This window comes from Protopterus annectens, chromosome 3.part0 (genome assembly GCF_019279795.1).
Source record: "Protopterus annectens isolate FY-2018-M chromosome 3.part0, PAN1.0, whole genome shotgun sequence".
Classification (NCBI taxonomy): domain Eukaryota; kingdom Metazoa; phylum Chordata; order Ceratodontiformes; family Protopteridae; genus Protopterus; species Protopterus annectens.
The window spans coordinates 1117935278-1117955568 of NC_056731.1; the positions used below are offsets into that span (position 1 = coordinate 1117935278).

Consider the following 20291-nt stretch of genomic DNA (forward strand, 5'->3'; position numbering starts at 1 on the left):
GACCAGATGGAATCTGGAACTTACTCAAGATTCTTTTTAGTGCCAAATAAAACAGGGGACTGTAGACCAATTTTGGTTCTTAGCAACTTGAACAAGTCAGTTTGACACTCTGTTTCAGATGTTTATTTTTCAGTCCATACTGCCTTTTTTAGGTTAGGAGGATTGGATGTGCTCGATAGACCTTCAAGATGCATGTTATCACATAAATGAACAAGTGGTCCAAAAGGTTCTTACACGTCTGGCTGGGAGCCAGTCATTACCAGCTCAGAGCTCTGCCCTTTGGTCTCACCACAGCCCCAACAGTGTTCATCAAATGTATGGCAGTGGTGGCAGCTCACTTGAGGCTTCAGGGATTCCTGGTGTTTCTGAATTTAGATGACTGGCTCATTACTTTGACCAGGCATCTACTCGTAATAGCAAGAAACCAGGTTACTCCCAACTTGCTCCCTTCTGGGGATCGCAATAAACTACAATAAATCTCAGTTGCATCCATCACACACACTAGAATTTATATGAATACAACATCGGCCGCAGCCTCACTTTCCTTAAACACAGTTCAGTCTTTAAAATTCTAGGTTGTGAAAATTATTCACAAAACCAAAATTTCAGCCTGATTAATACTTCAAGCCATGGGTTCAATGTCAATAGCCATAATTCTTGTTCCCCTGGCAAGATATCATATGAGAATTTTTCACTGGATACTAGCATCCCAATGGTCAAGTCTTTATCAGAGGATGGCAGTATAAATAAGGATCACACAGACATGCAAGAAGTGCTTTTGGTCATGGATAAGGTCAGACCAGCTTTTTCAAGGCCGTCCATTCATTCTCCCTTAACCCAAAGCCATAATGACCACAAATGCTTTCAGTTTGGGTGTGGGATCACTTATTGAGGAAACAGTCCAATGCACTTTGTTCCCCAAAGAGGCCGGTGTGCATATAAATGTTCTAGAGATGAGAGGAGTGCACTTAGCTTTGCAAGCTTTTCAGGATGCTTTACGTCTGGGAACAGTTGCAATCCAAATGGGCAATGTCAGTAGTTTGGTAAATCAACAAGCAGGGAGGAACCAGGTTTTATCACTTGTCAAGAAGCCTTCAGAGTTTGGTAATGGGCGATCTCATCCAACCACTTTCTGATAGCAATGCACATTCTGAGGAAGTCCAACATGATAGCAGACAAATTCAGCAGGTCCATTCTTCTACCTCATAAGTGGTCTCTCAGTGAAAAAGTGACAGAGATGGTTTTCCTTCAGTGGGGACAGCCTTGCTGGGACCTGGGACCTTTTGTGTCTCCCTTAAACAACAAATGCAGCATCTTCTTTGCCCTAATACCCCAATGAGGGAATCATAGAGGGACATTCTGCTCCACAATTGGCCCTCCAGTCTTCTCTGTGCTTATCCACCAACACCATTGATTCCTAAACTCCTACAGAAAGCTGCAAGTTTGAAGAGCAAAGTCATCCGCATTTCTTCTTACTGGCTTTGACAAGTTTGACTGCCCTTCCTTTGGCCTCATCTAGTTTACCTGCCTTGGATTTTGGATTCAATTCTAGACCTCCTATCTCACTCTACAGGCGTGATTCACCCAAATGTCTCAAACCTAAAGCTGACAGTGTGGTTTCTCCACTACCGTTAACAGCTAGACAAACTATGCTCTTGTCCCCTGTCTGTCATATTCTTTTGTCTTTCCTCAAAGCTTCCACTAGGAAAATCTACAAGAGTAAGTGGAAGAGGTTTGTTTGTTGGGCGCATCAAAAAAGTATCGACCCTTTTTCAGACCCTACACAAAGCATATTAGAATTTTAGCAGATATTTTTAATGAAGGAGCTAGCTCCTCTACCATTAAAGTTCAGTTTGGCAGCAATGTCTAACTTTCATACAGGAGTTGACAACTCCTCTCTAGTTTCTGTTGACATAAGCAAGGCCTTTCTGAGAGGTACTATTTTACTTTGACCATCTTATAAAGATCCTACTGCTGCATGGGATTTGAATCTTGTTTTCTGGACCTTAATTTATTCCTCTTTTGAACCAGCTGCAAAATGTGATCTTAAATTTTTGACCTGGAAGATCTTATTTATAGTAGCTATTATCTCTGCCAGGAGAGTTTCAGAACTACAAGCTTTATCCTCTAAACCTCTTTACTTTATTTTTCTATAAGGAGTGGGTGACATTAAGAACAAACCCTTCCTTCCTAAGGTGGTGCAGAATTCAGTATCAATCAGTTTATTAGCTTGCCCGTTTTCTTCCCCAGATTAAAAAATGAAGGTGAGTACATGCTGCATTTACTAGATGTTCATAGACAACTGCATTTCTACTTACTCGGAACAAAATACATTAGAAAATCTAATCTGTCATTTATATCTTTTGCAAATAAAAGTGACATTGGCAAGATGGATTACGGACTGCATATCATTTGTCTATAATAAATTAGGCATTCCATTACCAAAACTTTTAAAAGTTCACTCTACAAGATCCATGGCAATCTCATACATCTCTTAGCAAACAGGACCTGAGGTACGTTAGGGGTTGGTGCATTATGGGTAAGGAGAAGCTAGAAAGTTTCAGTTTGCCCACTACCTGCAGTATCAGCCAAGTCGGATCAGATCTGAACCCAATGGTTGAGGAAGAATGATAATGGACAACACAGATGGAAAATTATGGTAAGTACATAACTTCTTTTTTCATTTCATGTCACAAAATTGGGTTTGGCAGTGTCTGAAAAAACCATCACCTCCTGGATCTCTGACCATTTATTTTTGTTATTCTTTTAATGGCAATCAGCTTTTATGTTCTGCTCATGCTCATTCTGCCAGGGCATTTGTCTCTTCTGGTGTGTTTTTCAAGGGTTTGGATATTAGATTCATCCTGGAAGCTGCTTGTTGGTCTTCTCTTCAGACTTTTACCAAGCATTATAAGCTGGATGTCATTTCCAGGGCCAGGGTAGGATTTTCCAGGACTATCTTTCATGGATTTGTGGAGTGTTCTTCTGTGCCTTCCTCCTCCCATACTTTCCAGTAGCTTTTGTACTCTTCTCAAGTGTAAAGAATATTGCAACAATGAGATGAGTTTGTAATGAATCAGCAGGTGCTGTTAGAGAATGGAGTGTGATGGTGTTTTTCTTGGAGGCAGACGTGAAATTGGGAAGTCTATATTCAAGCCAAGAAAAGAAAGCTCCTTTACTAATGGCTGCTCTGGCTGACTGAGATAGAAAAGGGGAGATCTTTTGGCCCAGAAGAGGAGGGAATTTATTTTTGCTCTGACTCTGTATGGAAATGGAAGTCTGTTGAATGATTAAGGCATAAACCTCTAAAGGTTTCTTTGGAATGGTTTTGCAAGTCAAAAATAGTCTGCTGCTTGGTGAATTTTCTGTGGAGTTCTGAAAAGCATAGTTTTGGTCTTGGAGGGATGGAGCAGTAGTTTATGGTTTTAGCCATTATGAATCAGACTGGAGTTGGGATTGAATGTTTGTATAAGAGTGATCTGATTGATAAATGACTGTCGTCAGCATAGTGGATGAGTGGGAGAAAGGGAGAAGCTCACAAGGAATTTAATGAATATGGAGAAGAGGAGGAGTAAGAATAGATACTTGTGGTACATCTTTGGTAATACATGCAGATTCAGATTGGGAGGATCCTATTTTTACTCTGAAATTGGTGTCAGTCCAGACACCATTCCCTAGTTTAAATATTTCCTCAATGACAGATACTTCAGTTTGTTTTGGACCAGATAGTGGTCAGTGAGGTCAAATGCCTTTGTCAGGTCTATAAATAGGGAGCTTGTAAGGAGGTCTCTTGCAGTGTGTTGCAGGAAGTCATTAGTTAGGGAACAAAGTGCTGTCATAGTACTTCGTCCAGGCCACAATCCATGCTGTTTGGAGTATGACCGATGGTATAGCTGGATATGTACAGAGAGTTAGGTGTAGAGACTCTTCTAACTTTTCTGACTCTTAGCTAGTGGGAAAGAAATGATGTAGCTGTCTGCTCCTTTTTTTTGATACAAGTGGGTATTAAAGCACTGCATCAACCGTCAACAACTTCTTAACCCCCGATTAAGGGATGCTTTTAGTCTAAGAGCACGACTATCAACCTGTTTTGCTCTAATTAAAGGTATCACACCACCTCTTGTTCCAGTGTCTTCTGATGAAAAACTTGATCAAAATGGTTTTCCATTAAAGACTCTGTGGATCTCGTAAGTGAGCCTTATGGTGTGCATTGGGAAATATAACTGCTGTCCTAAATTAATGTTTTTTGAATGCTTGGATATTGTAGTTTCCATACCTGGGACAACACAGAATAGACTATTCTTTGAAGAAGATATGCATACTTATGATGAGGAAAGGATAGCAAATTTCTGGGGAAAAGGGTGACAAGAAGAGGGAAATGTAACCATATCAGCAGCACTAATAGTACTGCCTTGGAGTATGAAACATAATAAGTAGGAAACGATTATTTACTGAGCTATAATAAGGGTAGAGTTCATTCTTTAAACAGTCACTCTATAACAATAAACTATAGCTTACCCTGTTAACTGTGATGCATCAGTGGGTGTCATTTGTGAAATACTGCTTTTTAAAGGAAGTAAAATCCTCAATACAGAGAAAATGTAACGCATGTACTATTCACTTTAATTGTGGTTGTCTAATTTTACAGTATGGCATCTTTTACAGTGTGTACAAGTAATGAAAGCATGATGTTTTGCTGAAAAATTATTGTAAGCAGTCTAGTAGTTTTATAAATCATAACTTGTGAAGTCTGACCAGTGAAGTGGACAAAATACATTTTAGAGGCTGTACTTTTACTGAAACAAGTTATTACATGAAATGTTGAGTATTGCAAAAATACAGACTGACAGATCTCAGTTAGAGCTCCAGATATCATGTTCACTAACAAAAATTCATAGTGGCCAAGCCAGCAGGTTTTTAAATTCCACTCCTGCTGCCAGATTTCAAGCAAAACCATATCTGCTTGTTAGATTTATTATGAACACACACATTCATTGCAGTGTCTCTCTGTTTCACTTCATATGTGCAACTTCTATGAAGTATTGAAAAAACAGACCACCAAAATGAGGTAAAATTTGTGGTATGTCTTAAGACAGGTAAAACTGATAGAGAAGTATCTGTGCACCGCAGTATTCTAAGAAATGTAAAACATAAAATGTTACTAAAACTGGTTATGTCACCTAATCTCTTTTTTTTTGTTGAATTTTGTTTTTATTAGATCAGACTGCTCTTGACCTAGCTCAAGGAGCTGAAATGAAACAAATACTCAAAAACATCCCTTCTAAGGTATGCAATTTATGCATCTAGATTCTTTGAATGAAATTTTTGTGTTGAATATGTGAACATAAAATTGTTCATAGATAACTGTTTAATACATATCCAAATTCATTAAAATGTACCACCTAGCTATTACTAAATAAAGTGCAAGGAAAAAAGTCATGTTGACATGGTTTTCTCCCTCTTAAATGCTTTGTAAACATTTCATTCCCTGGTCTATATTGTGAAATGTTAGTGTGTGCTTAGTCCAAGCTGTGTAATTTAAGCAGTTCCATTATGGGATATAACTAAGTATATGGCTCTAAATTATTATGGCTTAAAAATTGTTTCAGTATGTTTAATTTAATCTGTTTATTGTAGCTTTCTGGACTGTGCTGTTTACTATAGTCCTCACAGAGTGGCTAGATATTTTGAACTTGTGTACTGTTTTTGCTTTACATTTAGGTTTGGCCAGTGCTTTTTTTCCTAATGACTGCATTGTTTTAGCATATACCTCTCAGCTGTTCAGATTTTCACAAAATGTCCAGATTTCTGCCTCATATTTTTGGTGTGTTCCTTATTTAAAGTTTTGGTTTTCTGGTGAGTCAGTGAGGTTAAAAAATGGCAGACGTGAATTTTAGACTTCATACCCTTCAGAAAAGTCATACTAACCCAACAGCTGTTATTCTGACAACTTCTGTAAGTGCAATATTTAAAATTGCCCCTATTTTTGGATATTTGTCCCCCATTAGTTATGGTTTTGTTCAGATTTCTTCTGATAAGAGGCATACACTGTTGGAAACTTGTGGTGTTCTGGCTGAAGTGTGATTCTCAAACAATCTGGAAATATGTCACTGATGGATAAGTATATTTCTTGGCATTTTAACGTTTCAGAGTTCTGCATTGTCTTAATTTTGCCTGACTGCATTATTTTTTTTGCCTGACTGAATTATTTTATATATTTTCTGGCGTTGTTTTCTGTTTCTCATCTGTCATGTCATTGGTTCCCCCTTATTCCTGTGGTGGAGTTTCTAAAACTGATTTAACAGCTTTTGTGTTGTCTGATTGCCTCAAGGCTTGCTGATTTAAAAATAGTTTGTAAATTCTTGCACACACTGTTGGAAACCCCTGGTGTTCTGGCTGAAGTATGATTCTCAAACAATCTGGAAGTATATTGCTGATTGATAGGCATATTTCTTGGCATTTTAACCTTTCAGAGTTCTGCATTGTCTTTATTTTGCCTGACTGAATTATTTTATATATTTTCTGGCATTGTTTTCTGTTTGTCATCTGTCCTGAAACTGTTTGGCTTTGCATTTACCCGCCCCTACTGTAAATTCGATCTGGGACACCTCTCCCAGTCTAATGTTCACGCTACTTAATACAGAGAGAACATTTGAGAAGGCCAACTCATTTAGGTTCTTAACCTTGAATTTTTCTTCTCTCCTCCTTTCTCTCTCCTTGCACTTTACTAATACAAAATGCACTTTGTTTTGCTTTTGGCTCTTCTTAAAAGTACTCAGTTGTATTTAATCTGCTGCATTTATTACTGCTTGGTAGTAGCCTGATTAAATTGCAGCTGTTATTCTAAGCCTTTTGGTTTATGCACTTGAGCTTCAGACCAGTTGTTTTACATTAAGGTTTGTGGTCTGCACTATTGTGGCAGGACAGGTAGCTTACATCCTTCTAAGCTAGGAATTGCTGATTGAAGGCTCAGTGTCTGTTATTCTAAAAGTGTATTAGTTCTGGTTTAAGCACTTGGGCTTTAGGCCAGTTATTTTAACATTAAGAATGTTTGTGGTCTGCAATCTTGTGGGAGGAGAGGCTAGATTCTGCCCTTCTAAGCTGGGAATTTTTGATTAAAGGCTTATTGTGCCTGCTTATTTGAACTGTTTCTTTCTGAAATTGGTGCACCTTGTTTGCTGTAGCATAGACTAGATTCAGGCTTGCTGAATCTAGCTTTGTTTTTATAACTTGAGCACTAATCCAGGCAATCTTTTTTTGGAGAAGGTTCCCTTGTACCCTAGTGGCAGGAGTTAACAGTTAGAACTTGTCTGATTGAGCCCTGTTCCAGCAGTCTTCAGTTTTGAGCTTTTTTACTGATCAACTGGGTAATTAGTTTAAATCAGTTTGCTCGTTTTCTATTGTTATATAAAACAAATGCAATTTATTCATCTACTTTTACTGTATTTGTGTTTCTTCCTACTTTATTACTTTATTTTGCTTTTGCTGCCTGTTCTTAAAAGTACGTAATTGCATTTATTCTGCTACATTTATTACTGCTTGTTAGTAGCCTGATTAAATTGTAACTGTTATTCTTAGCCTTTAGTTTAAGCACTTGGGCTTCAGACAAGTTTTACATTAAGAAGGTTTGTGGTCTGCACTGTTGCGGCAGGACAGGTAGCTTACATACTTCTAAGTTGGGAGTTGCTGATTGAAGTCTTGGTGTCTGTTATTCTAAAAGTGTATTAGTTCTGGTTTAAGCACTTGGGCTTCGGGCCAGTTATTTTACATTAAGAAGGTGTGGTCTGCACTCTTGTGGGAGGAGAGGGTTGATTCTGCCCTTCTGAGCTGGGAGTTTCTGGTGAAAGGCTTATTGTGCCTGCTTATTTGAACTGTTTTTCTGAAATTGGTATGCCTTGTTTGCTGTAGCATAGACTAAATTCAGACCTGCTGAATCTAGCTTTGTTTGTATAACTTGAGCACTAATCTAGGCCATCTTTTTTTGGAGAAGGCTCCCCTGCACCCTAGTGGCAGGAGTGTGCAGTTAAAACTTCTCTGATCGAAGACTGCTGGAACAGGGCTCAGTTTTTAGCTTTTTATTGATTAATTAGTTCATTTGTTTAAATCGGTTTGCTCATTTGCTACTGTTATATTAAAAAAATATATACACTTTATGCATCGCCACTTAGCTAGGGTTAAACGCTTCCCGGCACCATAAAGTCTGCTTTTCAAATTTTCCCTTAGAACTAGCCCGTTTGTTTAGTTTTAGCACTCGAATATGTTTCTTTGAACTCAGCACTTGTTCAGAACTCATTGTAAGCACTAAATAAGCTACAAATTACTATAAAGTTCAACTTTCCTCACCTCTCTAGAGGAAAACGGTTTTTAGTATTTAATAAATACGCACCTATCCAGGCATGTCTAAGGGTCAGCTGCCAGTGTTTTCTCCTGTCTACCTGCTGAATCTGGGCATCTTGGGTCAGTGCAGCAGTTGCCTCATGTACACAGGCAACCCTCTCCTACCACCCAACACTATAGCCTGTGAGAGATGCACTTATATAGCCGAACTGGAAGCAAAAGTCTCTTCACCCAAGACTGGACTTAGACAGTCAAGAGAAGGTAAACACTTGCACCACACCACACTCATCACATAGTCCCTCCAAACCTACACCACCAAAAGTCACACACACAAACACAAAACACACACCTCCATTTGCGGAGGCTCTCAATAAAAATCTGTCCAAGCAACGGAGACCTCCAAAGCAGAAACGCAAGCAACCGCCACCCCCCCCCAGCACAACCCAAATGACACATAGCCCACAAACTCAGTGTGCCACTCAATCACAGCCCATAAGGCATAACAACATACCCAACACTCTAGTCATAGGTGACTCTATAGTCAGACACACTGATGTTCCAGTCACCAGGCTAAACAAGGAGAAAGTTACTGTCAGCTGCCTGTCGGGTGCCAGATCTGCCACATAACGCATGCACTCAGGTCATTCCACAACAAGTGCAAATATGACTCTGTCATTGTCCATGTTGGTGTGAATGACCTGAGACGTACCTCGCTGGACTACATGAAAAGAGACATGGGGGAGGTCTCCAATCTTTTAGCCCAGGCAGTTATGACCCTAGCTCTAAGTAGCATCCTGCCATCACCCAGAGTGATACCACAGTACAAGGACAAAATGATTGACTTCAGTAATTGGCTAAGCTTCTGGTGTCATTCTGAGGGGATCCAGTATCTTCCTGGGATGACATGATCGACAGACCACGATGCTTTGCCAGAGATGGCCTGCACCTGTCACCCTTGGGATTCCGGATACTGGCTAAGGCTCTTGCCACCCCTATAGTGCCTTTTTTAGGCAAGGTTCAAATGACAAATTCACCACTGTAACAGGTACAAGCAAACAAAGTCTGAGGGTAATGTTACTCAGTGCTACAAGTCTAAACCTCAAAATGCACTCACTCGAGGCACTCCTTAAAACTGAGAACATTGACATCTGTGCAGTGACAGAGACCTGGTTTATGGCTCCAGAGAGTACCCCTGCATTACCAGGCTATAATTCATACCACACCTTTCGGACACCTAACCTGGACCGAAACAGTAAAGGCGGAGGCGTGTCCATATTCATTAAGGATATCCACACCTCCAGGCTAGTTGCTCAGCATAATGCATCCGAGATTATCCAAGTGCAACCAACTCTGGGCAAGACCGCAATCCAAATTGTAACTTGCTACAGATCCCTCACCATGCCCCAGGATTCCCACTCCTTATTTCTTGATGCACTGGAAAATATTAGGGTACAACCCAATACCCTAGTAATGGGCGATTTCAACTAACCCATCATTAACTGGGAAAACTACTCATGTACCAACTCTTTTGCTCAACGTTTTCTGGAATTCATAAATTCCAACGCCTTGGATCAACTTATCCACACCCCCACCAGGGGCAGGAATATCCTAGACCTGGTCATTACCAACATGGGTGACCGGTGTTCCACACCAGATGTCAATTCATTGTTGGTCAGATCCGACCACAAGCTAATCACCCTAGGCATCCACATCCTGCCCCAACCCCATTAGGGAAAGCACTGTAAAAGATTTCTCCAAAGCCGACTTAACGCTTCTTAAGACAGAAGTGGCAAACTTCACAGCACCCATGCAAAGGGACAGTAGAGGTAGCACTGCTGAATCCTACACGAGTGTATGGATTGTGCTATCCCTAACAGAACCAAAATGCTATCCTCCAAAAAAAGGAAGTCAGTCTGGTGGTCCCTTGCCATAATCAAACTCTACAACAGAAGAAAGAAATTGTTGCAAAACAGAGTAAAATCCCATGATTGGAGGAACTCCCTGATCAGCTTCAGCAAGAAGCTGAGATCCCTCATAAAATCCTCCAAAGCTAGTTACGAAAACAAAATCACCACTGATTCTAAAGACAACTACAAAGCATTCTATAGCTATGTCAAGAATCTCAATAGCAACACTCAGATCTGCTCTGAGTTACAGCACAGTGGCACTAAATATACAGAACCCACTGATATTGCCAACATCTTGGCAGATAGGTTCAATGCTAACTTTACCCCGTTCTCACCCCCTAAAGGGCCCATCTCTACACCGGAAGAATGCATAGTTCTTGTAATCACGGCTGCACAGGTAAAACAGCACACTCTCCAGAGCCAAGAACACAGCATCCATGGGACCTGACAACATCCCAGGCTACGTTCTACATGAACTACAGAATGAACTGGCACCCCACCTAAGCACCATGTTCAGTCTTAGCCTCACCTCAGGCTTTGTGCCCACTGAATGGCGCACAGCAATGGTTATCCCACTCCAGAAAGGGGGAACCACCATGGACCCCTAGAACTACCACCCCATTAGCCTGACGAGCCTGGTCTGCAAGGCCCTGGAACGTATCATCATGGAACATATAAACAAAGACATTGGTAATCTCCAAACTCTGTACCCCACCCAGTTTGGGTTTGTAAAAGGCTGATCATGTCTCCTAAACCTGATAGACAACTTTGAAGCAGTTACCAAAACCGTAGATGAGGGTAAGATGGTTCACACAGCCTATCTAGATCTCGCCAAAGATTTTGACACCATCCCCCACTCTGGAATTATAGATAAACTCACTAAACTAAGTATAAATCCCTATGTCACAAGACGGGTTGCTAACTGGCTCGACAGAACCCACATTGTGAAAGTAGCAGACTCCAAATCTGACTTCAGACAAGTGGAGTACCACAGGGTTCATTCCTGGGTCCTCTCCTGCTTGGTTTCTACTTCTCTGAAGTACAGGCTAACACAGAAGGTCTTTGGCTAATGAAGTTCACAGATGACTGCAAAATAAGAGCCATAATCGAAATTCCTAACGATGTGGACATCCTACAAAAGGGCCTCACTGAGAAAGATGCTTGGTGTCAAAGCCATGGCCTCAAGCTCAATGCCAAAAAGTGCATTGTCATATCCCCTTTGGTAAAAACTCTGTACCCATGAACTACCACATAGCTGGTAGTCTACTTAACACCGAAAGTGTGATATGAGACCTTGGGACACAGGTGGACAGTAGTCTCTCCTTTGATAATCACATCACCACAGTAGTCAGGAAATCCTTCTATGTGGCACACCTCATCACCAAAGGTTTCCCATCCAGGAAAAAAAAAGATCATTGTTCCTCTCTACTCGTCACTCATTAGAGTCATTATAGAGTACAACACTCCTTTTGGTATGTACCTCACAAGACATCTACAGCAACTGGAAAGGCCGCAGAAATACCTCACAAAGAGGATTACTGGCCTCAAACAGACGCCCTACTCGGACAGTCTCAAAAAACTCCAGCTTTACTCCATTGCATATCGCCTACTCAAAGGCGATCTCTGCCTAACATACAAAGCTATGTCAAACCCGGAGCTGTTGGATATGCTCCACTTAAAGAAATCCCAATCCCTCCGAGCTACATACTCTAGGGACCTAAACCTTGTCACCACAATAAACAGAACATGCTGGAGGGATAGATTCCTGTCCCAGAGACTTCCCATGCTCTGGAACAAACTACCTATCTATATCAAACAAAGCTCCTCATTAGCACTACTCAAGAAAAATCTTGATGATTGGATGGGAAATAAGAAATTCACCTCGGGGATCACTTCTGTGGATCTGCTCGACAGGGGCACAGGAAAATAATTTTCTTGGGTGGCGAAAGCCAGGGTACCTTTTTGGCTAGGCTTATATAGGCCCTAGGGCCAATAGCCTAGTACCTACTTATGAGAGGTAGTCTGCATTTCATTTGTTTGTATACTGTTTTGGTGATCAGGTAATTGGTCTACTCCTAGAACCTTTTTCATTTACAACCTGGGCACAAAGCCAAGATGTAGCTTAAAAATTGAAATAGCACATAGAAGAACAATAAGAACAATTTATGTGCAATTTAATGAAATCACTACTTTGGCTGACCACCTTATGATGGTTCAGACTTGGTGTGTTCTGCACCAGCATTTGAAATTTGAGCTGATAGCTTCTATAGGTAGACTTGGAGAACCCAAGTTCTCTGAGTCCAAAGCCCAGTGACCTGTATTGGGGTTCCAGGTAGTATAAGATTCTGGCCTTTGTCCTCTGATCTCACTCAGTAAAGAGCATAGTTTATATCCGTCTACTGTCCTGGACAAGAAAGAGCTTGAAGAAATTGTGATTAGTAAGTGTTCTTGTTTTAAACACAATGGTTAACTGTTATGCTCTACTTCTACCTACTTAACTTAGAGAAAATTTCAGAATATTCTTTATATGCTTTCTAATTTATGTATACGCTTCATTGAAATACATTGCTGTAATTAGTTGTAGTGCAATGTCTAAACTGCTAATGTTCTTGATTTGTTTAGCCAACATTATTTTTTTCTGATTATAGTATGTTTCATATTTTGTCTGTTTTGTAGTGCCTTATGGCTTAGGATAAAGATGAAAAGGGCCCTGTACCACTTCTCTAACCCAGTTAGCAAACCTCAGATAAAATAAATAAAAAAGTAAACACTGTTCCAAATGGACTGCTTGGTAATTACCAGTGCAGTCAGTCCTATAAAATACAGAAGAAAGATGATGATAAAGCTGAGGGTTTCAGATGGATGCATTCCTTGTAATGAATAGTGAATGACATTTTAGAAGCAAACTGTCAGCACTAAAATATAATACCACCAGTCAGCTTGTAAACTGTAAAACAGTGTACCTAACTGGTGCGCAATGCACCATACATAGTAAATATTCAGTACATACACTATATAAAGTTAGGTGTGTGGGGGGAGGGAAAGGACAACAAAGGTTAGGTTATTTGTAAGGTGACAGAGAATAAGTTGGTAGTGATGAGCCTTCATGGGTAGAATAACAGTGTATAATGTGAAGAAAATGGGAGCATAGAGGGAGGGGAAAAGTTTAAATTATGCTGCTTATTGCATAGCATTTACAAGAAGCTTCATGATTCAGATTTTTTTTTTAAGATAGTTATGGAAGACATTGTAGGAAGCAAGTGATTTTCATAAGTTTTGTATGTTTAGTCAATGTTCATATGCCAAAGTCCCTAAACTGTCATGATGAGTCTTGAATATATTCGAGATTATAATGCATGAAGGAAGTTTGCTCCATTATCTAAGTCTAGTCCTAAAGCTTTGCGTTTGTAAATTCAGTTCCTTGTTCTTGTGGCACATCTTGTCTGATAAGGTTTTTATTGTCTAATATTGCTTATATGGACTTGTCCTAAAATGCTTTGTATGCCAGAATACATTTGATTTTTATATACTGATAAACATTTTAATATGAACAGCATTCTGTGTATGACATCACTTTGTTTTAATTTATTTGTGAATCCCCACCAAATAGATTCTGAGCATTGCAATTTTGTGATATTGTGCATGCAGAAGCTTTTGCTATATTCTAATATGGGTTATATATATACTTTGTATAACATTATGAGACACCCAGCATCCCTTGTAGTTATTGCCGCCTCACAGCAAGAGGCTCTCCGGTTCGATCCTCAGCTGGGTTGCCTTCTGTGCGGAGTCTGCATGTCCTCCATGTGGTTGCGTGGGTTTCCTCCCACATCCCAAAGACATGCTGTAGGTGGATTGGACACTCTAAATTGGCCCTAGGTGTGAGTGTGTGCATGTGTGTGCCTTCTGTGGAAGGTTGGGCGCCGGGCTGGCAACTCGACACTGTAAAACTCCACTGCCAGTCATGAGCGGACAGGTGATCCGCTGTGGCAACTCCTAACCGGGAAAAAGCCGAAAGAAGAAGTAGTAGTTATTAAAGATCGAACTGTTATTCTTGATGAAAAAAATATTTTGCAATCTTGGACATATTTCAATAATCATGTTTTTGTTTTGTGGAATTGTTGCAAACAGAAGTAATACGGGACCCAAAACTGACTATTGTAGGACTCCTAACTTGACCGGAAGGTATCATGAACTAGCTCCATTGATTTTTTTTCACTCCCTGTAACCTGTCATTTAACTAGGATGTAATCCATCTTGTGTATTAATTAATGTTTGCATTTCTCATGGTTTTGATGATTGCTACGTGAGGAAGAGGATCAAAATCCTTGTCTTGATTCAAATATGTAACACCAGGGATCAAACTGTAATATAAGGCCAGTGATATTTTATCATCAAGTTCTGTTGTTGGTTATAGTGGATCTTCCTGTTTATGAAACCATGTTTATGTATGTCTTGTACAGCCAACTTATTTCTATTTTCATTTAGAGGGTCAATAATGCAGCAATTAAAGCATTTGCCCAGAATAGATATCAAACTTATTGGCCTATAATTAACTTCATTTTAGATTCCTTTCTAATGTATCTTATGTATAGATGCCACATGAGATAGTTTCCAGAACTCAGGATCCACACCACCATGTAAAATGCTTGTTGAAAATTTGTCGAAGACGTCCAACAGAGGGCTTTATATTGTAATGTAAAGTAGCCAGGATATTATCTGGACCCACTGATGCTCACATTTATTTTATTTTGCTTAGAGCTTTAACCAACAAGTCTTCTGTGATAAAAGGGCAATGGGAAGTATGATATGGTACAATCTGTAAGCATGTTATTTATAACACTTTTCTTGTTAGGAATATTAAATTCCTTGTCTGTCATACTGGGAACATATATGCAGCTGTTATTCATATTCAGTACATTGATTGAGGAGTATTGCTCAGTATTTCTGTTTCATATATTTGTAAGCATTTCTAATGCTGGATGTGTTTTCAGCAAGCTTTCTTTCATATTCTAATTTCCTAACTTTAGTTCCGTTTCATTTTATTATAATTTGTAGAATGTTTTTTATAAATTCTGAAAAGTCTTTTTTCTTCTTTGTATAACGTTTGGTTAATTTTGAGGTCCACAAAAAGGGAACTTTGGATTTAATTTTGTTTCTTTTGTCTTTATTGTACTGTCCAAATCACATTTCAGAATATTGTCAAGTCTAGAATAACGAAAATGTGTTTGACTTAATGCTAAGTCAGTACGCCAGTGCATTGAACTTAATAAATTGTACATTTTTTATAATTTTGCTATAATCAAAATTTTGATGATGGAATTTGAAACTGGGCTGGCCAGTATTTCAAACTCAATAGAGTTAATATCGGAGTTTCCGAAGGGATGAGGTGCCATGACATTGCAAATAATATTTTTGTGTTGATTGCTGTAATAGCAAGAATGTTATTAGCTCTCATTCCAGTAAATACTAGTTGATGCAAACCATGATAGGATAATGATGTCTATAGTTTCTTTCGAGACTGAGCAGTTGCTGGAAAATCAATCCAGTTTGTCAGGATAGCTGAAGTCACCGATCAGCAGTATGTTATTAACGTTAACAATGCGGACTAGTATAGTCAGATAATTCCAATATGCAGTATCAACCAGACTGGGGCTACAGTAACAAAGTATTAATCTCACTGTTACACACACAGTATCAAATCGATCAACCACCGCATACACACACACGTCTCTCATCTATTTTAACCAGAGAGGATTTGATGCTTTAGTGTACTAATAATAATGTATCCCCCACCCCTGGTTCCTTTTGTCAAACAGTCACATTTTATGCTGGCTTATTTTTTTCCCAGACTTTTACTTTTACATTGTTTAAGTGTTCTGGACAGAGATATTCTATCTTGCTTAGTTTCAGATTCTTGTATAATATTGTCACAAACTTCATTTTCAGCAAGTGTCCAGTGGTACTCAAATGTGATCTATTTGCACTGTTGTAATGACTGTTGTCACACATAGATCATTTATATGGCTTCTGCCCACTATGGCAATGCTGATATCTCACCAAGCATATCTTCTGTACAAATCTTTTGTCACAAATTGTACACTTGTAAGGCTTCTGTGCACTATGGATATATTGATGAGTCAACAGTTGACTCTTATTAAAAAAAAAAAAAAAAAAAAAAACTCTGTCAGACTTGGTACATGTATACAGTTTCTGCCTTTTTTAATTTCTCCAAATCTTTTGGGTCTCTAATACCATGACAGGAATGGACCCCATTCCTATGTCAAAGTACAATTAAAGTTCATGAAATTAGTTTTGTTTCAATCTTTGATGTCTACTGGTGGTCAGTAAAAATATGTAATTGCTTAAGTTCATCTTTCCAACTGGACATAACTTCTGAAACTGTCATTAAGGTTATACCATAACTGCAGTTAAATTATTCATCCCATTTTTTTATTTCAGTAATGAATGGCAGTTTAAGTTAAGTGTAGTCTGATTTGCAGTTGATTAATTATTAAGATTAAGATTTAATCTTAATAATAATCTTAGTAATAATCTTAATGATTAAGAGGCCACTGAGCTAAGTTACAATGAGAGTCGATACAAAATCAGTGCTTAATAATAGATCACTCTTTTGGAGATCAGGGAGTTGTATATACAGATATTCCTAGCTGTGTTTTAGAGGGAGGATATAATTGTTCTGGGTACATTGGCTATGAATGGGAGCCATATTCTAATTGTACCATTGAATCATTTTGCCTGTTGTCTGCTGCAGTAGCAGGAGAGAAGTGGGGATCTGTTTAGACCAGAGGACTAGTGATTTTACTTCTTATTTAGTGGTAAAAATATGATGTTAACAGATTAAGTTCTTGTGGCTTCTGATTTAGTAATAGAGATATGATGTTGAAAGTTTAGGTTTTGGCTAAGCCAGGTACCTAGATAATTGAAATGACTTCTTGCTTCTAAGGGTTGCTAGTTGCCAAGCAGGCTTATTTGGGTGAGGAACATGGAAAGCTTTTATTAAGCATTGAAGATCATAGATCTTGTCTTCTTGGTGTTGAATATATGTTTATTTTTGAGTAACCAGTTAGGGAGGGGGAATTATATTAATTTTTGTTTGATGACTAAGGGGGAAGGGTTACCTTTGTAGATGACTATTTCATCTGCATATAAAATGACATTGAGCTGTAGGTGGCCTATGAGTAGGTGATAACCAGAGAGAAAAGTAGAGGATAAAATGGATCTTTAAGATACTCCTTTGAATAGAGGTGGAGAAAGAAGAAAATAAAGATGTACGAGTTAGTCTTTAAATGCTCTCTTGTACAGGAAGTTTCTGAGTAATGGAAAGGTGTTGTGGCTAAAGGATTTTAAAAAGAAAATGATGGTCCATCAATATGAAGGTTTGTCTCATGTCAATGAAAACAGTACCTGTTAAAAATCCATTGCCCATATTCATAACAGTATCCTTGGTGAGGATTTATAGTGCTGCTATGCTGTTGTGGCCAGCCTGGAAGCCATGCTGATGTGGCAAGAAGATGCTGTGTTTTTGGTATCTTCTATAACTTGGTGAAAGACAAGTCAGTCAAAGATTTTGCCTAGGATGATTTGAATTGCAATTGTCTTGGTCTCTGGGGCTTTGGTGTTTGCTTTGCTTAGGTGTGGGTTTTATTATTGCTTGTTTTTGCAGTGTGAGCATTGTTTTGGAGGGGGGAGGGCAAAGTTTGTATAGGTGGTAAAAGTGGTATGTGACATTTGCATAATGCAATAAATCGAGTCAGAGGCCCGTCTGTACCTGTGGATGCATTGTTGGGATTCTTTTCACTGTATTTCATAATTTGTTTGGTTATTATTAATTAATTAATTAATTAATTAATTAATTAATGTATGTATGTATGTATGTATGTATGTATTTATTGTATTTGTAAGTAGGCATCAGGGATGATTGAAGGGGGGCTTGAATTTGACAACTGGGGAAGACTATGGGTAGTTTGGGTAGAAAGGCTCGGGAAAATAATTCATTTAAGAAGTCTTTTGATGCAAGATTACCAGAGATGGTGGGAGCAGAATCTTTTTGTGGAAGGCTGTTACATGGAGCGCATCCAGTCAGATTATTTATGAGGTTCCTTTGTTTTTGAGCTAGTAATCAGTGAATTTTGAGTTGATCAAAGGAAGTTTTGATTTTGCTGACTTTTTTGGTCAGGTTGATGAAATCCAGGTTTCTGCTGGGTATTGACTTGTTCCTGGTTTTGTATGTCTGCTTGTCTTCGACTCTCATTTTGAAAAAGACTTTAAATTAATTTGTGAGCCATTTATTTTGTATGTGCATATGTATATGCAGCTTGGTTTCTCTGAGGATGTTTATCCTGCGGGTTGAGAAGTATAGCTGTTAGAGGCTGCAGCGGTGGTAGAGTCCATGTTTTGCAGGGATGGTTGCCAATTTGTTTGAGCTAGTTCCTGTGTTTAGGGCTGTAATATACTTGAGTGTCATGAAGTGGAATATGTTAAGCTTTGTAGGGGGCTTGTTATATGATAGAGTTTTTTTGTGGAATATTTGTTATGAGAAGATCTAGAATAGAGTTAAACTCCCTGCTCTTAAATTGGTCAGTAAGGTAATAAATTACCTCAGAGCTAGTGCCCTTGAAAACGCTTGAAGTTGAAGTCACCAATGATGGGTTTGCAGTTAGCAACATGTGGAAAGATTTCATTAAGTGGCAATTTGAGTTTTCTGATTCTTTTGGGGGTAGGCCTCTAAAGAAAGGGTCAGTTAAATATGCTTTTGATGTGCAGCTGTAAAAATTGCCAGGTTGGAGTATGGTTATTGTTCGAGTTAGGAGAAAAGGTTCTGAGGTTTTGCTTTATGAATGTTATGGTCCCTTCACCCATTAATTTTCCTGTTCTATTGTTGAACATGTGGTAATAGTGGTAGAATGGGGATGTAGATTGATGTGCTGTTTTTTTTTAACCAGGATGTATTGATGCATGCTATGTCTGGGTTGTGGTGGTAAGAAAATAGCCTGGATGTTCCATTTTATTCTTAATGCTGCCTGCATTAAGTATGGCTATTCAGATTTATTTGTTGAGTAAAGGGTAGAATTTATACCTGGGTTTGTTTCATTTCAACTTTGAATTAGTAAGCCAGTTACTAGTAGATTTAACAAGATTATAGATTTTTAGGAATTTAATGAGAAGTGGAGATTTAAGCTAAAGGTTTGTACTGAGGATGAAGGCTCTGAACTGCAAGTGTTCTGCTTCATGTAACCAAAGGGTACAGAGTTTGATTTCTTTCACCTACATTTGCCTAGTGTGTTACAGGAGCAAGATACTTAACCAGACTGTGCTCCCAGGTCACCCTTGAAAAAGGCTTACTTCTGTCCAGTGGGCTTACCTGGTTAACAAATGTATAAAGCAAGATAATTTAAATTAAAAGTACTTTGTAGTAATCCCCTTTCGTCTGAATGGGAACATTTTCACCTCTTTTCACACCTGTTGTTTGTGTTCATGAAATCTTTTCTGATTGCTCATTTTAGCTTAAGCTTAAAGTGATCAGGCTGTAATGTGGCCTATGGATCAGATCAGGAACAGAATAAATCACATGAAAATGATTTGCTATATACTTCAACATTTTGTTAAACTATTGACCTCCTTTGTTAGAGTCACTTGAATATGTAAATAGTTTTCAAATTTTAGAAAAAAAGTCATAAATATTGCAGATTTTGTGCAGAAGAGATGATGAACATTGCATAAATTGTTGAAGAATTGTGGCCTGGTAGGAAATCAGAGACTGACATTACCAACATCAGCATAACACATTGTCATGTGCAAGTCCTTGTAAAGTGCATGTCATTTCCACATTAGATTGTTTAAGTAAAGGTAATGATTCCATTTTGTTTTAGATGGGTATAATATTCAGTTGACACAACTACTGACTTTTTTACTTCATGTTGAAAAAATATGAAATTTGGGAGTAAAGTTTCAAAATGTGGTTATAGCTTTGGAACTCCAGCTCAAATTTTGCTGTATATGGACACGTGTATGCCACATTGTATT

General features: G+C 38.7%; 1 protein-coding gene across 1 annotated transcript in view; it reads left to right on the forward strand.

Moving 5' to 3' along the window:
- The window catches only part of OSBPL1A (oxysterol binding protein like 1A), a gene marked incomplete in the record, with an annotated part of 2690541 nt that overhangs the window by 775766 nt on the left and 1894484 nt on the right, over window positions 1–20291 (forward strand). The window contains 1 exon segment of the mRNA XM_044065352.1: window positions 5219–5286. Coding sequence (XP_043921287.1) covers window positions 5219–5286 — 68 coding nt within the window.